At 49.5% G+C, this 17,500-nt stretch overlaps 1 protein-coding gene across 5 annotated transcripts in view; it reads left to right on the forward strand.

The window, feature by feature from the left end:
• Nucleotides 1-182: 182 nt before the first annotated feature.
• The window catches only part of cul9 (cullin 9), a 32,143-nt gene continuing 14,825 nt past the window's right edge, over nt 183-17,500 (forward strand). For all 5 annotated transcript variants that reach the window (XR_003986897.1, XR_003986896.1, XM_030441511.1 and 2 more), the window contains exons 1-22: nt 183-385; nt 2,370-3,065; nt 8,168-8,322; nt 8,444-9,052; nt 10,235-10,376; nt 11,161-11,351; nt 11,455-11,641; nt 11,753-11,977; nt 12,138-12,336; nt 12,428-12,629; nt 13,007-13,197; nt 13,277-13,473; nt 13,575-13,723; nt 13,965-14,053; nt 14,150-14,255; nt 14,333-14,560; nt 14,848-14,938; nt 15,053-15,224; nt 15,453-15,558; nt 15,914-16,009; nt 16,096-16,271; nt 17,473-17,500. The exon at nt 17,473-17,500 is cut by the window's right edge and continues 106 nt beyond it. Coding sequence is in view for 3 of the 5 variants with exons in the window: in XM_030441511.1 (XP_030297371.1) it covers nt 244-385; nt 2,370-3,065; nt 8,168-8,322; nt 8,444-9,052; nt 10,235-10,376; nt 11,161-11,351; nt 11,455-11,641; nt 11,753-11,977; nt 12,138-12,336; nt 12,428-12,629; nt 13,007-13,197; nt 13,277-13,473; nt 13,575-13,723; nt 13,965-14,053; nt 14,150-14,255; nt 14,333-14,560; nt 14,848-14,938; nt 15,053-15,224; nt 15,453-15,558; nt 15,914-16,009; nt 16,096-16,271; nt 17,473-17,500 (4,377 nt within the window). In the remaining 2 variants the exon portion in view is untranslated. The remainder of the gene's footprint in view (nt 386-2,369; nt 3,066-8,167; nt 8,323-8,443; nt 9,053-10,234; nt 10,377-11,160; nt 11,352-11,454; nt 11,642-11,752; nt 11,978-12,137; nt 12,337-12,427; nt 12,630-13,006; nt 13,198-13,276; nt 13,474-13,574; nt 13,724-13,964; nt 14,054-14,149; nt 14,256-14,332; nt 14,561-14,847; nt 14,939-15,052; nt 15,225-15,452; nt 15,559-15,913; nt 16,010-16,095; nt 16,272-17,472) is intronic.

Consider the following 17,500-nt stretch of genomic DNA (forward strand, 5'->3'; position numbering starts at 1 on the left):
TTTTAAGATCACAATCAGATTTATTCTTACCTATTACCTCACCTATATATCAGACTACGTGAACGAGACGTTTGTTCCTCTCACAGCGTCACTCGGGCCGTCAGTCACACCCGGAACCAGCAGGGGGCGCTGTGCTCAGCTCCCGAAGGGTTCCGATCCTCCATTAAACACAGAAGAAGAATAATGAGCAGTAGACGTAGAAGAAGAAACCATCCCTGATGCTGCTCCTGTCACAGTGCGCAAATGCGCATCCAACAGTGCGGACCTCCGGTGGACAGCGATAAAACCAACATCACCAGGCTGGGAAACGACACGTTAGGGCGGAAGAGAAAACAGCGCTTGAGGGGGAGGACAGAAACCAAGGCGACAGTCTGTGACACGGCAGGTAAGACCGACTCACCTGACGTGGAGCGGTTTGTCCAGGCCGGAGAGAGTGAGAGCGGAGCCGCTTTCCTGTCCGACCCGGGCGGATATGTGGGCAGGCCCGCCGCGGCTCCTCCGGCTGTCAGCCGCAGTTACTGGACACACAGTTCACACCGACACGAGCCGAATGCTGTGTTGAGATCATGACATACCAGCCTGCCTTTCAAAACCCGCTGATTAAGAGCAGTTATGCGTACAAACAACAATATGTAAAGCACAACATTGTTATTGAGGTGTTCCACGAGTACACCAGAAAGACTCGTCAATTCTGCGTACATATTACAAATCAAACCACCCAACAGAGAATTAACTTCTGCAGTTGTGTTGCTTTTCATGTTTTCAACAACGATGTCTGTAGTGTTCGCATCCGAGCCCAGAGAGTGACAGTGAAGTGCATTCCCTCACAGAGAGCCTGACGTTTAATTTACAAAAGTATAGTGTGAGTATTTAAATGCCGAAATTGACCGAAAATGCTGTTGAATTGTCTAAGTGTCCTAAATAATGTTAAAACGCCAATGAATCCTTGCTCATGAACAACATTAACTTAAATGTGGAGATCTTGATATAGAGTTTGGTGTGACGTTCTCTGTACATACCAGTACGGCGTGCAGTGGCTAGCTACCAGAAACAGTTAAACCAAGAGGATGAGGACTAGTTATGTTAACTAGCTAACTGTCTAGTTAACGAGATAAAGACACCGTTGTTGTGATAAAGTGGGCGGAATTTATCTGATAACTTAAAACACAGCATAGCACCGACTGCTAACGTTAGCACTGTGGTTAGCTTAACAGTCTGTTGCGTTCAGGTAGCGAAACGTTACACCATCAAGGGCTCGGCTATTTACTGAAACTACATAACTTCACAGCCGGTAACACGAAGACTGCGTCAGTGATAGCCACGTCATGCCAGGAACAGCTTATGTAGAGTTTAATAAATTAAATGATATTAATGTCATGTACACTGTGAGCGGTTTACTGTTAGCAGCACAGACTCTGGTCAGAGTTCGATCAGGTATTAGACTGATCCTGGACAAGCTAGCAGACGGTTCACATCACGCCCAGCAGCACGTGTGAAACCAGGCAGCTTAAACAGAGACGAGACCAGAGTCCAGAAAGAGGAAGTGTGTGTGTGTGTGTGTGTGTGTGTGTGTGTGTGTGTGTGTGTGTGTGTGTGTGTGTGTGTGTGAGAAAGCGAAAGTGAAATCCTCATTTTTCAGCCGTTAATGCTGCGGGTTCACTGTGGGAACCACCACAGTCAGTATCCGGATCAACAGAGCTGCTCCACATCTTGTTATAATTTTCTCTATGAGTGAATCGTCGTTAGCTCCCACACTGTCCTGCAGCACACTCCAGATGTTTCCAGGTGTTTCCAGATGTTTCCAGATGTTTCCAGGTGTGAGCTGTGCTTCACATTCCAAACATCAGCAGGCGGAAAGATGATCAGAGAATTAATCTTCAGAGTTTAAAGCAGGACTGTGTAGTTTTGTAGAAGAAATTAAACCTGAGGGTTTTAATAAAAACAATATCAATGAGATAATAATACAAACTGTGCCCATTAGTGAGTTGAAGCTAGAAAGGTGGCAGGGTCCGCCACAAATAAACAAAGTAACACAGGAGCTGAACAGAGTGAAAGTCCTGAGCGGAGCCAGAATGTTAACATAGTTTTCCAGATTGTTGCTGTGACATTAATTAGTGGTTGTTACAGAATTCTTTATCTACGTCTTTATTAATGTATCTGATGATTGACAGTAGAGGACGAGATGAAGCGGGTCGCTGGAGTTCAGTCGACCACCAGGATCTCTCAGGTTCTGAGTTTTAAAGGGTTGTAAATACTAAAACAAATCATATTTCAGAACAGATGGACGGCACGCATCAACTCCTAAAGACACCAGACAGTTTGAACTAAAGTTTTTATATAATCCTATGTGCTCTTCTCATGTCTCCTAGCAACCATGGTGGGCGAACGCCGCAATGGGAACCTGCTGGTCCAGCTCGGCCCGAGGCTGCAGGCGTATCCAGAGGAGCTGATCCGCCAGCGCCGCAACCACGATGGACAGACGGAGTACCTGATTCGCTGGTGCCTCATCACCATCGACGATGGCTCCGGCTCCGGGAGCGGAAACAGCGAGGCGGGAGGGACGAGTGGTGGCAGCTCCGGCGTGGGCAGTTCCAGCGGCTCCACGTCCGGAGAGAGCAAACCGGAGAACATCCTGATGTGGATGTCGACGGAAGATGTGTACGCCAACTGCCCCACCCTCCTGGGGAAGAGGAAAACAGACTCACAGCGCCCCCTGCAGCAGGAGAAGCTGCAGGGCGGCGAGTCATCGGACGGAGGTCAGAGGAGTGGCGGCGAGTTTCCGACAGACGTTACCTTTGACGAGGTGGAGCTGTCGGACATGAAGGAGGACGTGAAGAACCTGGTGCGTCGAGCCAGGAAGCAGATGACCAAGAAGAGTGACTTCTCCATCAGCATCACGCACACCATCCACGTGCTGAGCGCCTACGCCAGCATCGGATCACTGGTCGGCGTCTTCAAGGAGACGGGAGCCCTCAACCTGCTGATGGAGCTGCTGTGCAACAAGGAGACGCAGACGAGACGCAGCGCCGGGAAGATGCTGCGAGCGCTCGCCTCACATGACGCAGGTAACCACAACCTTTTTACTATAGGGAACATACTGCTCTCTGATTGGCTGGCAGCTGGATATAGTTCTAATCAGCAGCTCAATTCAACTGCAGGTAACCATAGCAACGATAGTTCAACATTTTGACAAAGAGGATTTCTTTGTTGAAAGAAACTTCCTGAAGTCTCAGCTGGTTGCCTGGCAACTTCATGGTGATGACAAAACTCCAGGAAGTGACTTCGTCCAACACAACTGAACCAAGGGCCAGGCTAGCTGTTAGCCTTGTTTTCCAGTCTTTATGCTAAGCTAAGCTAACCAGCTGCTGGCTGTAGCTTCAGATTTGGCTACAGATCAGAACTATTGATCAAAGTATTGAACTGATCTGAATAAAAATCTGAAGTTTTTTAACTGACGGAATGTGATGCCTGAGATCAGTTAGAGAGAAGAGGTCTCACTCTGCTGGAGTTATTGAACCCTGTGGTTAAACAGAACTGTTACAGAGTGGAGTGTCTTCAGCTCAGCTGCAGTCCAGCCATGAAGAAGAACCAAACGGCAGCGGTGTGACGCCGGTCAGCGTGTGCTTTTAGACAGCCAGCAGGCGTGACGTAGCGACCGCAGCAGACGTGGAGCCGCTGCTGTTTTCTATCCCCACTACAGATTCAGAGGCAGAACAACAATGCCCCCTTCATGTTCGTAGGTCTTATAGGAAAAGGGCGAGGAAGACGAATGGTGCAACATTCCCGCCTCATTTTGTTCCAGCCAATTGTATAACAAATATCAGATGTGATGTTTGTGTGAATGAAGCTGAGCAGCGCACACAAACTCTGGGCAGCAGCACTCGTGTGTCAGCCTGTCAGTGAAACATTAACACCACTGCAACACGTGATTATCGTCTTTAATCAGCTGTTAAAGTCCGTCCACACTGAGAACCGGCACTGTGAACAGATCGTTTTAAAAAAACCGCCCCAGCTGCAGTGGATGGTGACGTCCACACCGTGACTGTTAAACAACGACAGTGTGAACGATGTCTGCCACTTTCAGAGCAAGTTGATGAACAATAGAATCAGAACCATCAGAACTCACAGCTACATCAGGAGGCTGATTTCTGGGACATTTTTCAAAAAATAATGTTGGAGGAGTGTTTATAATATCTGTTTCTATCTGTGGCTGAAAGATGACATTTAATAACTGTACAGTCCAGTACACATCAGTCCAGTCCAGTACAGTCCAGTACAGTCCAGTACACATCAGTCCAGTACACATCAGTCCAGTACAGTCCAGTACACATCAGTCCAGTACACATCAGTCCAGTCCAGTACACATCAGTCCAGTACACTCCAGTACACATCAGTCCAGTCCAGTACAGTACACATCAGTCCAGTACACATCAGTCCAGTACACATCAGTCCAGTACACATCAGTCCAGTCCAGTCCAGTCCAGTACACATCAGTCCAGTCCAGTCCAGTCCAGTCCAGTACACATCAGTCCAGTACACATCAGTCCAGTACACATCAGTCCAGTACACATCAGTCCAGTCCAGTCCAGTCCAGTACACATCAGTCCAGTACAGTACAGTCCAGTCCAGTACACATCAGTCCAGTACAGTCCAGTACAGTCCAGTACACATCAGTCCAGTACAGTCCAGTCCAGTCCAGTACACATCAGTCCAGTACAGTCCAGTACAGTCCAGTACAGTCCAGTACACATCAGTCCAGTACAGTCCAGTACAGTACAGTACACATCAGTACAGTCCAGTCCAGTACACATCAGTCCAGTACACATCAGTCCAGTACACATCAGTCCAGTACACATCAGTACAGTCCAGTACACATCAGTACAGTCCAGTACACATCAGTCCAGTACAGTCCAGTACAGTACAGTACACATCAGTACAGTCCAGTCCAGTACACATCAGTCCAGTACACATCAGTCCAGTACACATCAGTCCAGTACAGTCCAGTACAGTACAGTACACATCAGTCCAGTACAGTCCAATACACATCAGTCCCAGTACACATCAGTCTAGTACACATCAGTCCAGTACACATCAGTCCAGTACAGTCCAGTCCAGTCCAGTACACATCAGTCCAGTACAGTCCAGTACAGATCAGTCCAGTACAGTCCAGTACAGTCCAGTACAGTCCAATACACATCAGTCCAGTACAGTCCAGTACAGTCCAGTACACATCGGTACAGTCCAGTACACATCAGTACAGTACACATCAGTCCAGTCCAGTCCAGTACACATCGGTACAGTCCAGTACACATCAGTACAGTCCAGTACACATCAGTCCAGTCCAGTCCAGTACACATCGGTACAGTCCAGTACACATCAGTACAGTCCAGTACACATCAGTCCAGTCCAGTCCAGTACACATCGGTACAGTACACATCAGTCCAGTACACATCGGTACAGTACAGTACACATCAGTACAGTACACATCGGTACAGTACAGTACACATCAGTCCAGTACACATCAGTCCAGTCCAGTAGCTCTTCATCATTAACCATTTTGCTGATTTGTTACCACCTGGAACGATCGTTCATCAGGCTGGATGTTCACATCTTTATCTTTTTTGTTGGCGGGTCGTTCTCAGGACGACGTCCCTTTATATCTTCATCCTTACCTTCCTCCTTCCCTAACCTCAGTGGTCATGTGACCCTCAGCTTCACTATATCAGTCTCCTGTGTGTAACACCGAGGCTGATCTTGAACCAGGTGTGTTTTGCACGAGTTGAGGACTGATGAACTCTGCAGCGCTCCGGCTGCTCTGCAGCATCCTGCTGCTGAAACCCTTCAGTGATGCAGTGAAGCAGCAGGTCCGGTCAGACCTCAGTGCAGTAAATGGACCTGTGATGATGTCACACTGAAGCTTCTTCAGCTCCTTTATCCGTCTGCCTGTCTGTTCAAAGTCCAGGTCCAAAGTGTCCTCCTGTCTCTGCTGGGGACTTCTGATCTTCCTCTGTCGTCGTAGCAACAACATGATGCACCACAGCCTCCCTGGTGCTGTGTCTGACTCAGTCCAGTGTAAAGAGTGTTCAGCACCAGTAGATACAGCTGTCATGAGATGTCAAGTCTCAGCTGCTATTTCTCCCTCCACTTCTCTCCAACACGAGTTAATAGATGGACTGTTTTTGAAGGCCTAATCTAAAAGAGAGAAATGTATCTGAAGTGTGATATTAAATGTTCACCACAATCGTTCTGCTCACCTGCGAGCCACGACAGAGGAGTCCTGTGTTGTTGTCATGCTGGAGCCATTTTATAAAGTTTTCCCTCTGGTATCGAATAAAATAATATATATTTATATAAATATTAATATCAGTAATTTCAAGGTATTGTATTGATATTAGAAATTCCAGTATCACACAACTTAGCATGCTGATCAGACATGAGTCAGCTGGTGTGACAGTGAAGTGTTAAACTGCAGCTGTTTGTTGTTGATGACTTTGAAGGAGTCAGTCTGGTTTCTGTCCAGCAGCTCATATTTTCATAATGAACCGACGTTTTGTTTGTTTGCAGTTGTTGTAAATGAGTGAAACTCTCAGTCACTAATATTTGCTGCTAAATGATTCTAACATAAGTCTTGATTGAGGCGTTGTGTTCTCGCTCACGTGACACACACTGGTTGTGTAAAGTTGTGACTTTGTGGGGTTAACTTCCTTCTCCAGTTTTCTTTTTCCCTTCGTCACTTCTGTTACTTCTGTCACTACCCCTTTTTGTGTTTCGGGTTCATGTCGGCCCAGAAGTTGAGCTTAAACCCGACAGACGTTACAATCTGTAAGTTGGCGCTGCACAGACTGCGTTCAGAAACCGTCTTTGTTCCGTCTTCCCGGTGTGGTCGTCAGCGCTCACAGACTGGGCGAGGAGCAGCTGAGAGTTTTTCCCATGAGTCATCGGGCCACACAGAGGAAACAAACGCACAAGCCTCGTTATAGATTCACACACACACACACGCAGCATTCAGTCTGATAACATGAATCAAGGGGAGAGGTCTCACTCTGACTCTGTTTCATTACACCATAAACACACCAGACATCATTTAAAAAAAAACAGCCTCTTTGTGTAGTTTCCTGCAGAATGTGGATGTCAGGGCAAAGACTTTTAAACCAATGAGATGGCAGCTAGGCAGAGACATGCGGCATGATTGGATGAATGGGTGGAGCCTGCCACTGCAGAGATCCTCTATTAATCACAGATGTTGCTCACAGGTTTATTCTGAGCTGAAGCAGCTCTGATGTGACACAACTTTAGACGGAGGCGATGACTGTCTCCTCTCTACGAGGAAATGACATCATCATCCTGATCAAGGAGACTTGTTTTCCTTTCTGGGTTTCTTGGCAACCAGGAGGCGAGGAATTGACTGTTGGTGATCAGCTGAAGAGTCTTTATCAGACGGCTGCTTCAGATTAATGCGATCACTTTGCAGAAGCTTTGGCTGTGTCTCTGCCACACCCAGCATCCTCTGCTCGGAGGGAAAACTCCACGCCACGAGTTTACTGTGAAACGAAACTACTGCTGCTGTTTTCACTGAAACACTGAGCTCAGATTAACCCCTGCGACAGTCAGCATCAGGTCCAACATCCTTTGATTTGAAGTTCCAGTCTGGTTCATCCGATGTCCCAGTTTGAATCTTTTAAAACAGCTGACAAACTTTTGATCTCCTTTACTGAGAACTTCAGAGCCCCTGAATGCCGAAACAAGACGTTACCGTTCTTCACTGAGATGAAACATGACACACATGTAATATTGATAGCACGCAGTAACACAGTGGATAGATTAAACTAATGTCTGAGAAGCTGTGAGCAGAGTCACGAGTGCTGCGTTCAGGGCCGACGTGAGTCCTGTCGGCCTCGTTCACTCTCAGAAGGTGGTTCTCAGAAACGGGCTCAGAGTGAGACGTCGCTGCCTTCCTGTCAGGGCGTTCTGCTGCTTCATGGTGGTTTTAGCAGCCTGACAGCAGCATGAGTCAACACAACAGTCTGTCAGTCAGCTGTGCTCCTGCAGGGGGTGCTAATCTCTGCTCTCACAACACACCTGATCAGCAGTATTGATCTCAGCGGGCTCAGACGGTCAGGATTGATCAGGTGTTGATTTCTGTCTCTGTGTCCTTGTCCGTCCACAGGCAGTCGGGCGTACGTCCTGCTGTCTCTCAGTCAGCAGGACGGCATCGAGCAGCACATGGACTTTGATAATCGTTACACTCTGCTGGAGCTGTTTGCTGAAACCACGTCGTCGGAGGAACATGGCATCTCCTTTGAAGGGATCCACCTGCCTCAGGTAAACACAGGTGTTGGTCCTTCTACAGGTGTGACAGATGTGATGCCTTTAAAGTCTTAAAGGGGCAGTTCACACAAATCTCCTCATTTCCTCTCATCATCATATCCATGTCTGTGTTCAGATTCCGGGGAAGCTGCTCTTCTCTCTGGTGAAGCGTTACCTGTGCGTCACGTCTCTGATGGACAAACTCAACACGGCGGGGGCGGAGTCCACCTCTGACAGACAGGACGCCAGCCCCTCCCCCGCCTCCTCCTCCAGTGCCGCCCACCAGACGGAGCACCTGCGTGTCCAGCGAGAGTTCGACTTCACCATGGCGATGGCCAACCTGATCTCAGAGCTGGTCCGCGTCATGGGCTGGGACCGCAACCGCCAGCCTCCAGATGGCTCCGCTCAGCGGCCGGGAGGAGGCGGGGCCTGTGGGGAGGAGCAGGGGGAGGAGGCGTCCCGCCCCGTCCTCAGGTCAATTTTTCAGCCTCGTTTCTGTGCCTCCCCCGTCGTCCTCACCACCAACTCTGCCGTAGCCGCTCCCGTCGCCATGCCAACAAAGAAAAAGGCAGGAAACGGATTCAAAACACGCTCTGACTTCGCCAGCCGCTCGGCCTACGTGGAGTACGTCCAGGACAACCTGAAGAGTGGCATGATGGTCCGAATGCTGGAGGACTACGAGGAGGTGAGCGCCGGAGACGAAGGAGAGTTTCGCTACAGCAACGACGGCTCGCCACCTGTTCAGGTGAGGAGACTCTAGCCCCTTTTAGATAGAAAAGGCAGCAAGGTAAAGGCTGCAGTGTGTAATAGTCCTTCTTTTCCAAAAAGCCGCCACTTGGCCGCCACCGAGGTAGGCGTAAACATGTGATGTGACGTGAAGCACGAAGTTGGGCGTTAACAGGAAGCAGGTCGGATTTGTCTTCAAAATAAGAGCTTTACATTGCACCCCATTGGAGTTTAGAGCTGGGTTCTTAGTGGGGGGCCTTTAATTTGAAAGTAGCGACCGTCCTTCGCTTGCCGCTACACAACAACAAGCTAACACACCAAACAGCTACAGAGAGCGAGGAGACGCTGCATCTCCTGGATCTCAGCGGCTGTCCAGTTGTTCATCTTAATGTCCGCAGATGAAGTGATGGACTGACTGCTGTGATCAGCTGTTTCCTGGTTTTAAAACTCCCCGGCTGTGGGTCGCACAACAGTGCAGGTCATCCACACCTCCGCCCACCTCACGCAGAGGCCGGCACTCTGACGGCTCAGATTTACAGCAATGGAGGTGAAATAAGTGTTTGCAAAAAGGACGGCCATATTGGCGGCTTGCTGCCTAGTAAAAAAACGGCTACTGACATGAAGAGTTTGATCAGCACCGACACTTTGTGTTAAATCATGTGATGATTATTTTGTCGTTAAGTGTTTCTTAATGAATCTGCTCAGCTGCAGCGCCTCCTGCTGGTTGGAGGAATAAAGAGGTTGACAATCGTACCACATTTAAACCTGGTGCAGAAATGCTCTGAATCTACATCTGGACTCGTTCTCTGGATAAGATGTTAATGCAGGTGTAAATACTGAGCACATCTGGAGGCAGCTCACCTTGTGTTCAGTCTCAGGCCAGTGTGAAGGTAATCCACAACATCCTGGCATCTGAGCTCATCATAACATTGATACAGATGGTTGGTGCCATGGACCCCCTAACGCCGGGTCATGTGACCACAAACCTTCTTTGGCTGCTGCAGCCTGTTTAGGTCAACTGTATCTGCTGTTTGTTTCTAAGATCAACACAGTGGTGCTGGTGTGGTCCAGTTACACTGACCCATCCAGAAGTTTATCAGACTCACTGAATGTTTTATCACAGATTATTATCTCGAGATCAAAACCTAAACAGTAGAAATCCAGCAGTCACGTTACGAGGTGTCCCTCCTGTTGTGTTCAGGTGTACTGGAACTCCCTGTCCAGGACTTACTGGGTCCACTGGCACATGGTGGAGATCCTCGGCAGCGGCAGCAGCAGTCAGGCTGAGAAGGAGACGCAGGAGAAGGCTTCCTCCCTGACAGAGACGCTCAAACTCACCTCAGGTAAGATCTGATCACCGGCAGACACCTGAAGCATATACCTGTCGGTCTACCTGACGGTATACCTGACGGTCCACCTGTAGGTCTACCTGACGGTCCACCTGACGGTCCACCTGTCGGTCTACCTGACGGTCTACCTGTCGGTCTACCTGACGGTCTACCTGTCGGTCCACCTGACGGTCCACCTGACGGTCCACCTGTCGGTCTACCTGACGGTATACCTGTCGGTCCACCTGTCGGTCCACCTGTCGGTCCACCTGACGGTCCACCTGTCGGTCCACCTGACGGTCCACCTGACGGTATACCTGTCGGTCCACCTGTCGGTCCACCTGTCGGTCCACCTGTCGGTCTACCTGACGGTCCACCTGACGGTCCACCTGACGGTATACCTGTCGATCCACCTGTCGGTCCACCTGTCGGTCCACCTGACGGTCCACCTGACGGTATACCTGACGGTCCACCTGACGGTCCACCTGACGGTATACCTGGCGGTCTACCTGGCGGTCTACCTGTCGGTCCACCTGTCGGTCCACCTGTCGGTCTACCTGACGGTATACCTGACGGTCTACCTGGCGGTCCACCTGTCGGTCCACCTGTCGGTCCACCTGTCGGTCTACCTGACGGTATACCTGACGGTCTACCTGTCGGTCTACCTGACGGTCTACCTGTCGGTCTACCTGTCGGTCTACCTGTCGGTCCACCTGACGGTCTACCTGATGGTCTACCTGTCGGTCTACCTGACGGTCTACCCGTCGGTCTACCTGATGTTCCTCTTCTGTACCCTCAGTGAGTCAGACATTCTTCTCGAAGCCGCCCGGCGGTCTGTACTCGCTGCCGTACCTGTCGGAGGGCCTGCAGAGGGAGCCGCTGGCGCTGAGCCGGGCCGAGTGGTGGGAGATCCTCTTCTTCATCAAGAAACTGGAGCCCAAACAGCAGCAGGAGGTCAACGGCATCCTGCTGCAGAGTCTCGACGACCAGGTGACTAAAACATTCACACACAGGAGCATGCTGGGAAACTGAGGAAACCAGAAACCAGGTTTACATGTTGGTTTAAAAAATCTGTCTGCTGTCTGTCCATCAGGAGACGGAGCTGGATGACTCGTCTCTGATTGGTCTGTCTGTCCCCGGGGACGTAGCGAAGAAGCTGCTGCACTACCTGAAGCAGAAGCTGCCGTCGTCGTGTCTGAGCGACCTGCTCTGCTCGCACACCTTCTGCAAACACTACCTGAGGAGAGGAGGAGGAAGTCTGGAGGACGAGGAGCTGCTGGGTGAGGAGTGTGTGTGTGTGTGTGTGTGTGTGTGTGTGTGTGTGTGTGTGTGTGTGTGTGTGTGTGTGTCTGACTGACTGACTGACTGACTGACTGTGGTTTGTGTTCCAGCTGAAAGCTCTCTGGGTTCGTCCGGCCTGGGAGGAGGAGGAGGTCAGAGTTCCTCCTCTTCGTCATCAGCCTCGGCCTCCTCTTCCTCAGCGATGGGCTCCGTCTCTAAAAAAGCAAAGAAGGAACTTCCTGCTGATTCAGGCTGCGGCGGCTCAGAGACGGAGAGCGAGCTGCCTTCAGAAGACGAGAGCAAATATCCTGAAGACCTGGAGGACAAGATGAAAGGTGGAGGACATTAAATTGATGTCTGAGTTACTAAACTCCTCCATCAAACCTGAAGCTTCAAAGAGATCTTTTTTAATACACAGTAAAGATAAAACACAGTAAATCACTCTGCGTCATGGATTGGGTCGGTCTTAAAGCTCACGTTGTGTCGTCTCTGCAGTGTTTAACAACCCGCGGGTCCAGGGGAAGAAGACGGTCTTGGAGAAGCTGGGAGAGGTAGTGGACATCCTAAAGAAGGGCGGGTCCGGTTCAGACCCGGCCCAGCAGCTGGCTGCCGTCCTCTTCATCACCAGGCTGCTGGAAGAGAAGGGAGTTCAGGAGAAGAACTCCATGAGGAGCGACTCTGCCCAGACCATCCGGTGAGACGACAACATCAGCGGAGGGGAAATACAGTGAGCTGATGAGATGAAGACATGATTTATGAGAACATGTGTGTTTGTCCTCTCGCAGGGACAAGGTGCTCAAGCTGCTGGTGGAGCTGCTCGGCTCGTCCTCCAAAGACCTGGTGATCAGCACGCTGAGGCTCACGCACCTCCTCATGCTGAAGTACGAGTGGAGGGTCTCCTTCGCCACCGAGGGCGGAGTCAAAGCTGTCCTGTCCTGCATGCAGGAGTTCCCCACCGTCACTCACGTCCAGCAGCTGGCGCTCGCTGTGAGCAGCACGCACACACACGCACACACACGCACACACACACACGCACACACACACACGCACACATACGCTCTTTGTTTCCGTCTGATTGGAAGGTGTAGACTGAAAAAAAACAGAATATTTGACTCAACAATGTGATTCACAACATCTTTGTGTTTTCATTAATTTCAAGTTTGTAAAAAGAAAACATAAGAGGAGAAACCAGTCAGACGGATGATTGAACCTTCTGTGTACGATTGATTTAGAACAGAGAGTTTGGGGACAGGACCTCGACATTGTTGAGACGGGTCTTCGCTGCAGTACAAGAGAAAAGAAACGAACATTTTAGCACCAAACCGTCACTCGTTTCCTGACACCAGTGTTTGTCTTCCTGTCAGACCCTGAAGGTGATCACTGGAGCCAGCAAACACGACCTCCGCAGCGTCGGCAGCGGCCTCCCTCTCTCTGAGTCGGGCACTCAGATGATGTTGGAAATCTTCGCCAGCATTGGTTCGGCCACACCCGAAGGCTCCAAAGGCCTGCTGGGAGCCATCCCCGCCGCCATCGACCTCATGCTGAAGTCTAAAGGGTGAGTGACGCTGCAGGTTCAGGTGTCACCCTCTGTGACGCTCTGATTCTGATTATCTGATAATCTCTCATCTGTGCAGCTGTGGGCTGTCGGTGCGGAACGGCCTGCTCGTCATCATCATGCTCATCTCCAACCACAAGAGCCTGGCGGAGCAGCTGGTGGCGTCGGACGTCACCACCGTCCTCAAGAAATGTCTGACTCTGTCCAGAGCGGAGACCATGCTCGCCATCATCGCCCTCAACCACATCTCCATGGTGCACAAGCTGGAGAGCAAAGGTATGACACGTCACATGACCGCAGCGGCACGCGGCACCTTATCTTCTTTTTAAAATACGTTGATGATGATCTGTGTGTGTGTGTGTGTGTGTGTGTGTCAGACTGTCGGGAGCAGCTGGACTTTAAGGACACGGAGCTGCAGATGTTGGTTGTGAGTCTGAAGGAGCTGACTGCCACCAAAGAAGTGATCCAGACTCTGGAGCAGCTGCTGTGTGACGACACGTCGCAGCTGGAGGAGGAACGCAACCAGGTACACACACACACACACACACACACACACACACACACACACACACACACACACACACACACACAGTATGCAGTGTGGACAAGTCATGTTTCAACTTGAGCACAAATTTGAAGTATTGTACTTTGATATTTCCACTTCATCTCAGAGTCGATCGTTGTACTTTTTGCTACATTTGTACGTCAGCTGTAGTTCCTTCTCAGATGAGATATTGATTAGATATTGATTACCGTTGTTTGATCAGGTGACTCACAGTCGGGACACGTATCAGGATCTGGTCCGTCTGATGGAGCAGCACCGAGCTGATCGGGCTGTCCAGCTCTCCATCCTCAGGTACTGACCAGCGTGTGACCTTTGACCCTGCTGCTTCTGATGATGATGATGATGATGCTGTGTAGAGCTCGTCTGATTGGCTGTTTGTTCCTGCAGGATCCTGAACAAGTTCCTGGACAGCTACCAGGAGGACATGCTGCCGTGGCACGAGAGCATCGAGCCCTGCCTGTCCTCCATGACGGCCTTCATCAACGACAGAGAGGTCGGTACAGACGGGAGGAGCAGCTGGAACAAACCCACCATGTGACCTACAGTAACATCCTGTGATTTGTTGTTTAGGTGGTCCAGCTGTTTATCCGCTTCCTGTACCGACTGGCGTCTCTGAACAAAGACTATGCGGTGGTCATGTGTCGCCTCGGGACCAAAGACGCTCTGGTGAAAGCTCTGGACAAACACAGCACCAACCTGCTGCTGGTCACCGAGCTGCGAGACCTCATCACCGACTGTGAGAAGTACGCCAGCCTCTACAAGAAGATGACCACCAGCGTCCTCGCAGGCTGTATCCAGGTAAGACACCTGGGAGGCAGCAGGATCTGTGGCTCTGCTGTCTATTCAATTCAGTCTGTTTTTCTACAATCACATCCATGAAAACAAGTAGAGAAGCAGCTCCTGTCTGAGTTGTGCCTGCTGGTAAGTGTCTCCACTCTGTGGTCAAACAGGGAAGCACATGTGCTCCAGGTGAGTAAATCAATAACCTGCTGGAGAAATGATTTGTGAAGTCAGTTGTACTCTGGCCGCACAACAAACTCCTGTCATGCAGAGTCTGACCTGGTCTACTTCCTGTTTCCTGTCAGATGGTGTTGGGTCAGATTGAGGAGCATCGTCGCAGCCATCAACCAATCAACATCCCCTTCTTTGACGTGTTCCTGAGGAACCTCTGCCAGGGTCCGTTACATTAACCCACTCCTCTGTTATTTCTGTCCGTCAGGTCCGATGACGTTCACATTTTTATTCTTTAGGATATTGTGTCATTACTGGTGTAACTGGTGCTGTGTTCAGGTTCCAGTGTGGAGCTGAAGGAGGATAAGTGCTGGGAGAAAGTTGAAGTTTCGTCCAATCACCATCGAGCAAACAAACTGACCGACAAGAACCCCAAAACTTACTGGGAGTCCAACGGCTGCACTGGCTCGCACTTCATCAACATCTACATGCACAAAGGAGTCATCATCAGGTACCAGATACTCTGTATACCCCTGAATGCTGGTGCTGGTTCTGGTGCTGGTTCTGGTGCTGACACTTCTACTGAACTTAATTACTAATTTCATCATTGTTGTTCTGTGGAGAAACAACAGGCGAGGATAAATCTGATGGAAGATGCGTCAACAATTCAGGAAAACACTACTGACAGTGTGTGTGTGTGTGTGTGTGTGTGTGTGTGTGTGTGTGTGTGTGTGTGTAGACAACTGGCTATCCTGTTGGCCAGCGAGGACTCGAGCTACATGCCAGCCCGGATCCTGGTTCTGGGAGGAGACGAGCCCACCAACATCAACACTGAACTGAACACGGTGAGTCTCTCCTCCACCCTGAAGCTCGGGTGGAGCTCAGCATGTTCTCTGCTGCACGGTTCTTTAAAACACCAGGGGGAGTTTAATAGTGATGGTTAAACACAACTTCATGACGTGAAGTCACACAAATGTTTGTCACTGCTGAGTGAAGCAGAAGATCTGCAGCAACAGACGAGACCAGCTGACCAGCACAGACCCAACTGGGCTCAGGGACGAGGAGAGGAACCTGGTGTGTGTGTAACATTCATCTAACTGATCCTGCTGTGTGTGTGTGTGTGTCTGTGTGTGTCTGTGTCTGTGTCTGTGTGTGTCTGTGTGTGTGTGTGTGTGTGTGTGTGTCTGTGTGTGTGTGTAGGTGAATGTGACTCCGTCAGCCAGTCGAGTGGTTCTCCTGGAGAACGTGACCAGATTCTGGTCCATCATCCAGATCAGGGTGAAGAGATGTCAGCAGGTAAGACTCTGAGCTCCGCCCCTCCATCTACTGACCACGCCCACCACACATACTGACCACACCCCCCTCTCTTTTCCCCCTGACAGGGTGGTATCGACACGAGAGTCCACGGGTTTGAGGTTCTGGGTCCGAAGCCGACATTCTGGCCGGTGTTCAAGGAGCAGCTGTGCTGTCGGACCTACTTGTTCTACAGCACCAAGGCCCACACCTGGTGTCAGGAGGTGCTGGAGGACAAGACACAGCTGCTGCAGCTCTTCAACAAGTAAATACTACAATAATACTGCAGGGGTTAAAGTTCTCCGTATTCAAACTTCACAGAGGCGACTTATGAGATCGATGTAGATCGGAGGAGAACAAGTGTTGGCTGATCTTTATTGACAGATTGTCACACTCTACAGCCAATGGTATCGTTAACAGCGTGTGCTGTCTGACCAATGACAGTGCAGTGACCCACACAGGGCGGGATCTAAACACGGAGCGGCGCTAACGTTTAGCTGCTCAGCTAGCAAGGACTCGTCGCGCTGCTACGTTATCAGTTAGTTTCTGAGTTTAGTCAACACGTGAGAACTCGTCTGACACGGAGAGTCTCCTGTTGTGTGCTACATGTGTGAAATAACAACTACAGTCTGGACTTTGTCTGCAGTGTATCTGTGTAAAACACCGTCAGTTACCATGGTTACAGGAACGCCCTGAAACTATAATAATCAATAAGAAGTTTTTGGTTAGTTTGACTGAACAAAATCATGAATGTAGCCTGATTGTAGCTCAATGCTGAAATCTTGTATTATAACATACAGAACAAATGTAAAACCTCAGAGCTTCTTTGTTATTAACAGCATGTTAGTGACGACAGAAAGGTGATAACTCGCCGTCAGACTGACAAGAAAGCAAGTGTTGCTGTTTGTATGATGTATTTTTCTGTTAAACGATAAGAGGCTCACTTTAACAATATTATTATTAATAATAATATTAATTAATGATGATGAGAAGAAGTAGAACAATCTCGTACTGAAAAGTTCTGCAGATGGTTGATTATTTGAAAGAGTAAAACTTGAGAGAAGCTTGGGGGGGAAAAAGGCCCAGTTTGATTTAATAGGTTGAAAATTACATTGAAAAGACAAAAAACATTTAAAGTGTGAATAGAACAGCTGTTCAGATCCTCCTCCTGTAAAACACTGTTGGTCAAATGTGTAAACGTGATGTCTGCATTAGAGAACATGGTGTGTGGTGAGGCTGTAAATCTTATCTTATTCTTTTAGCACGTGTCAAGTAACGTCCCTGAAACATGTTTCACAGATTACAAATTGGGAATATGACTTGGCTACAGCTCGAACAAACATTCAGTCAAAAGATTATTTTTTGCTTTAATCCATGATACTGTTAATACTGCAATAATATTCTTTAATACATCAGTAATAATCATGATTCTCTGTGTGTGTGTGTGTGTGTGTGTGTGTGCGCAGACTGAACAGCGCTCTGAGACACGAGCAG

This window comes from Sparus aurata, chromosome 15 (assembly GCF_900880675.1).
Source record: "Sparus aurata chromosome 15, fSpaAur1.1, whole genome shotgun sequence".
Taxonomy (NCBI): Eukaryota; Metazoa; Chordata; class Actinopteri; order Spariformes; family Sparidae; genus Sparus; species Sparus aurata.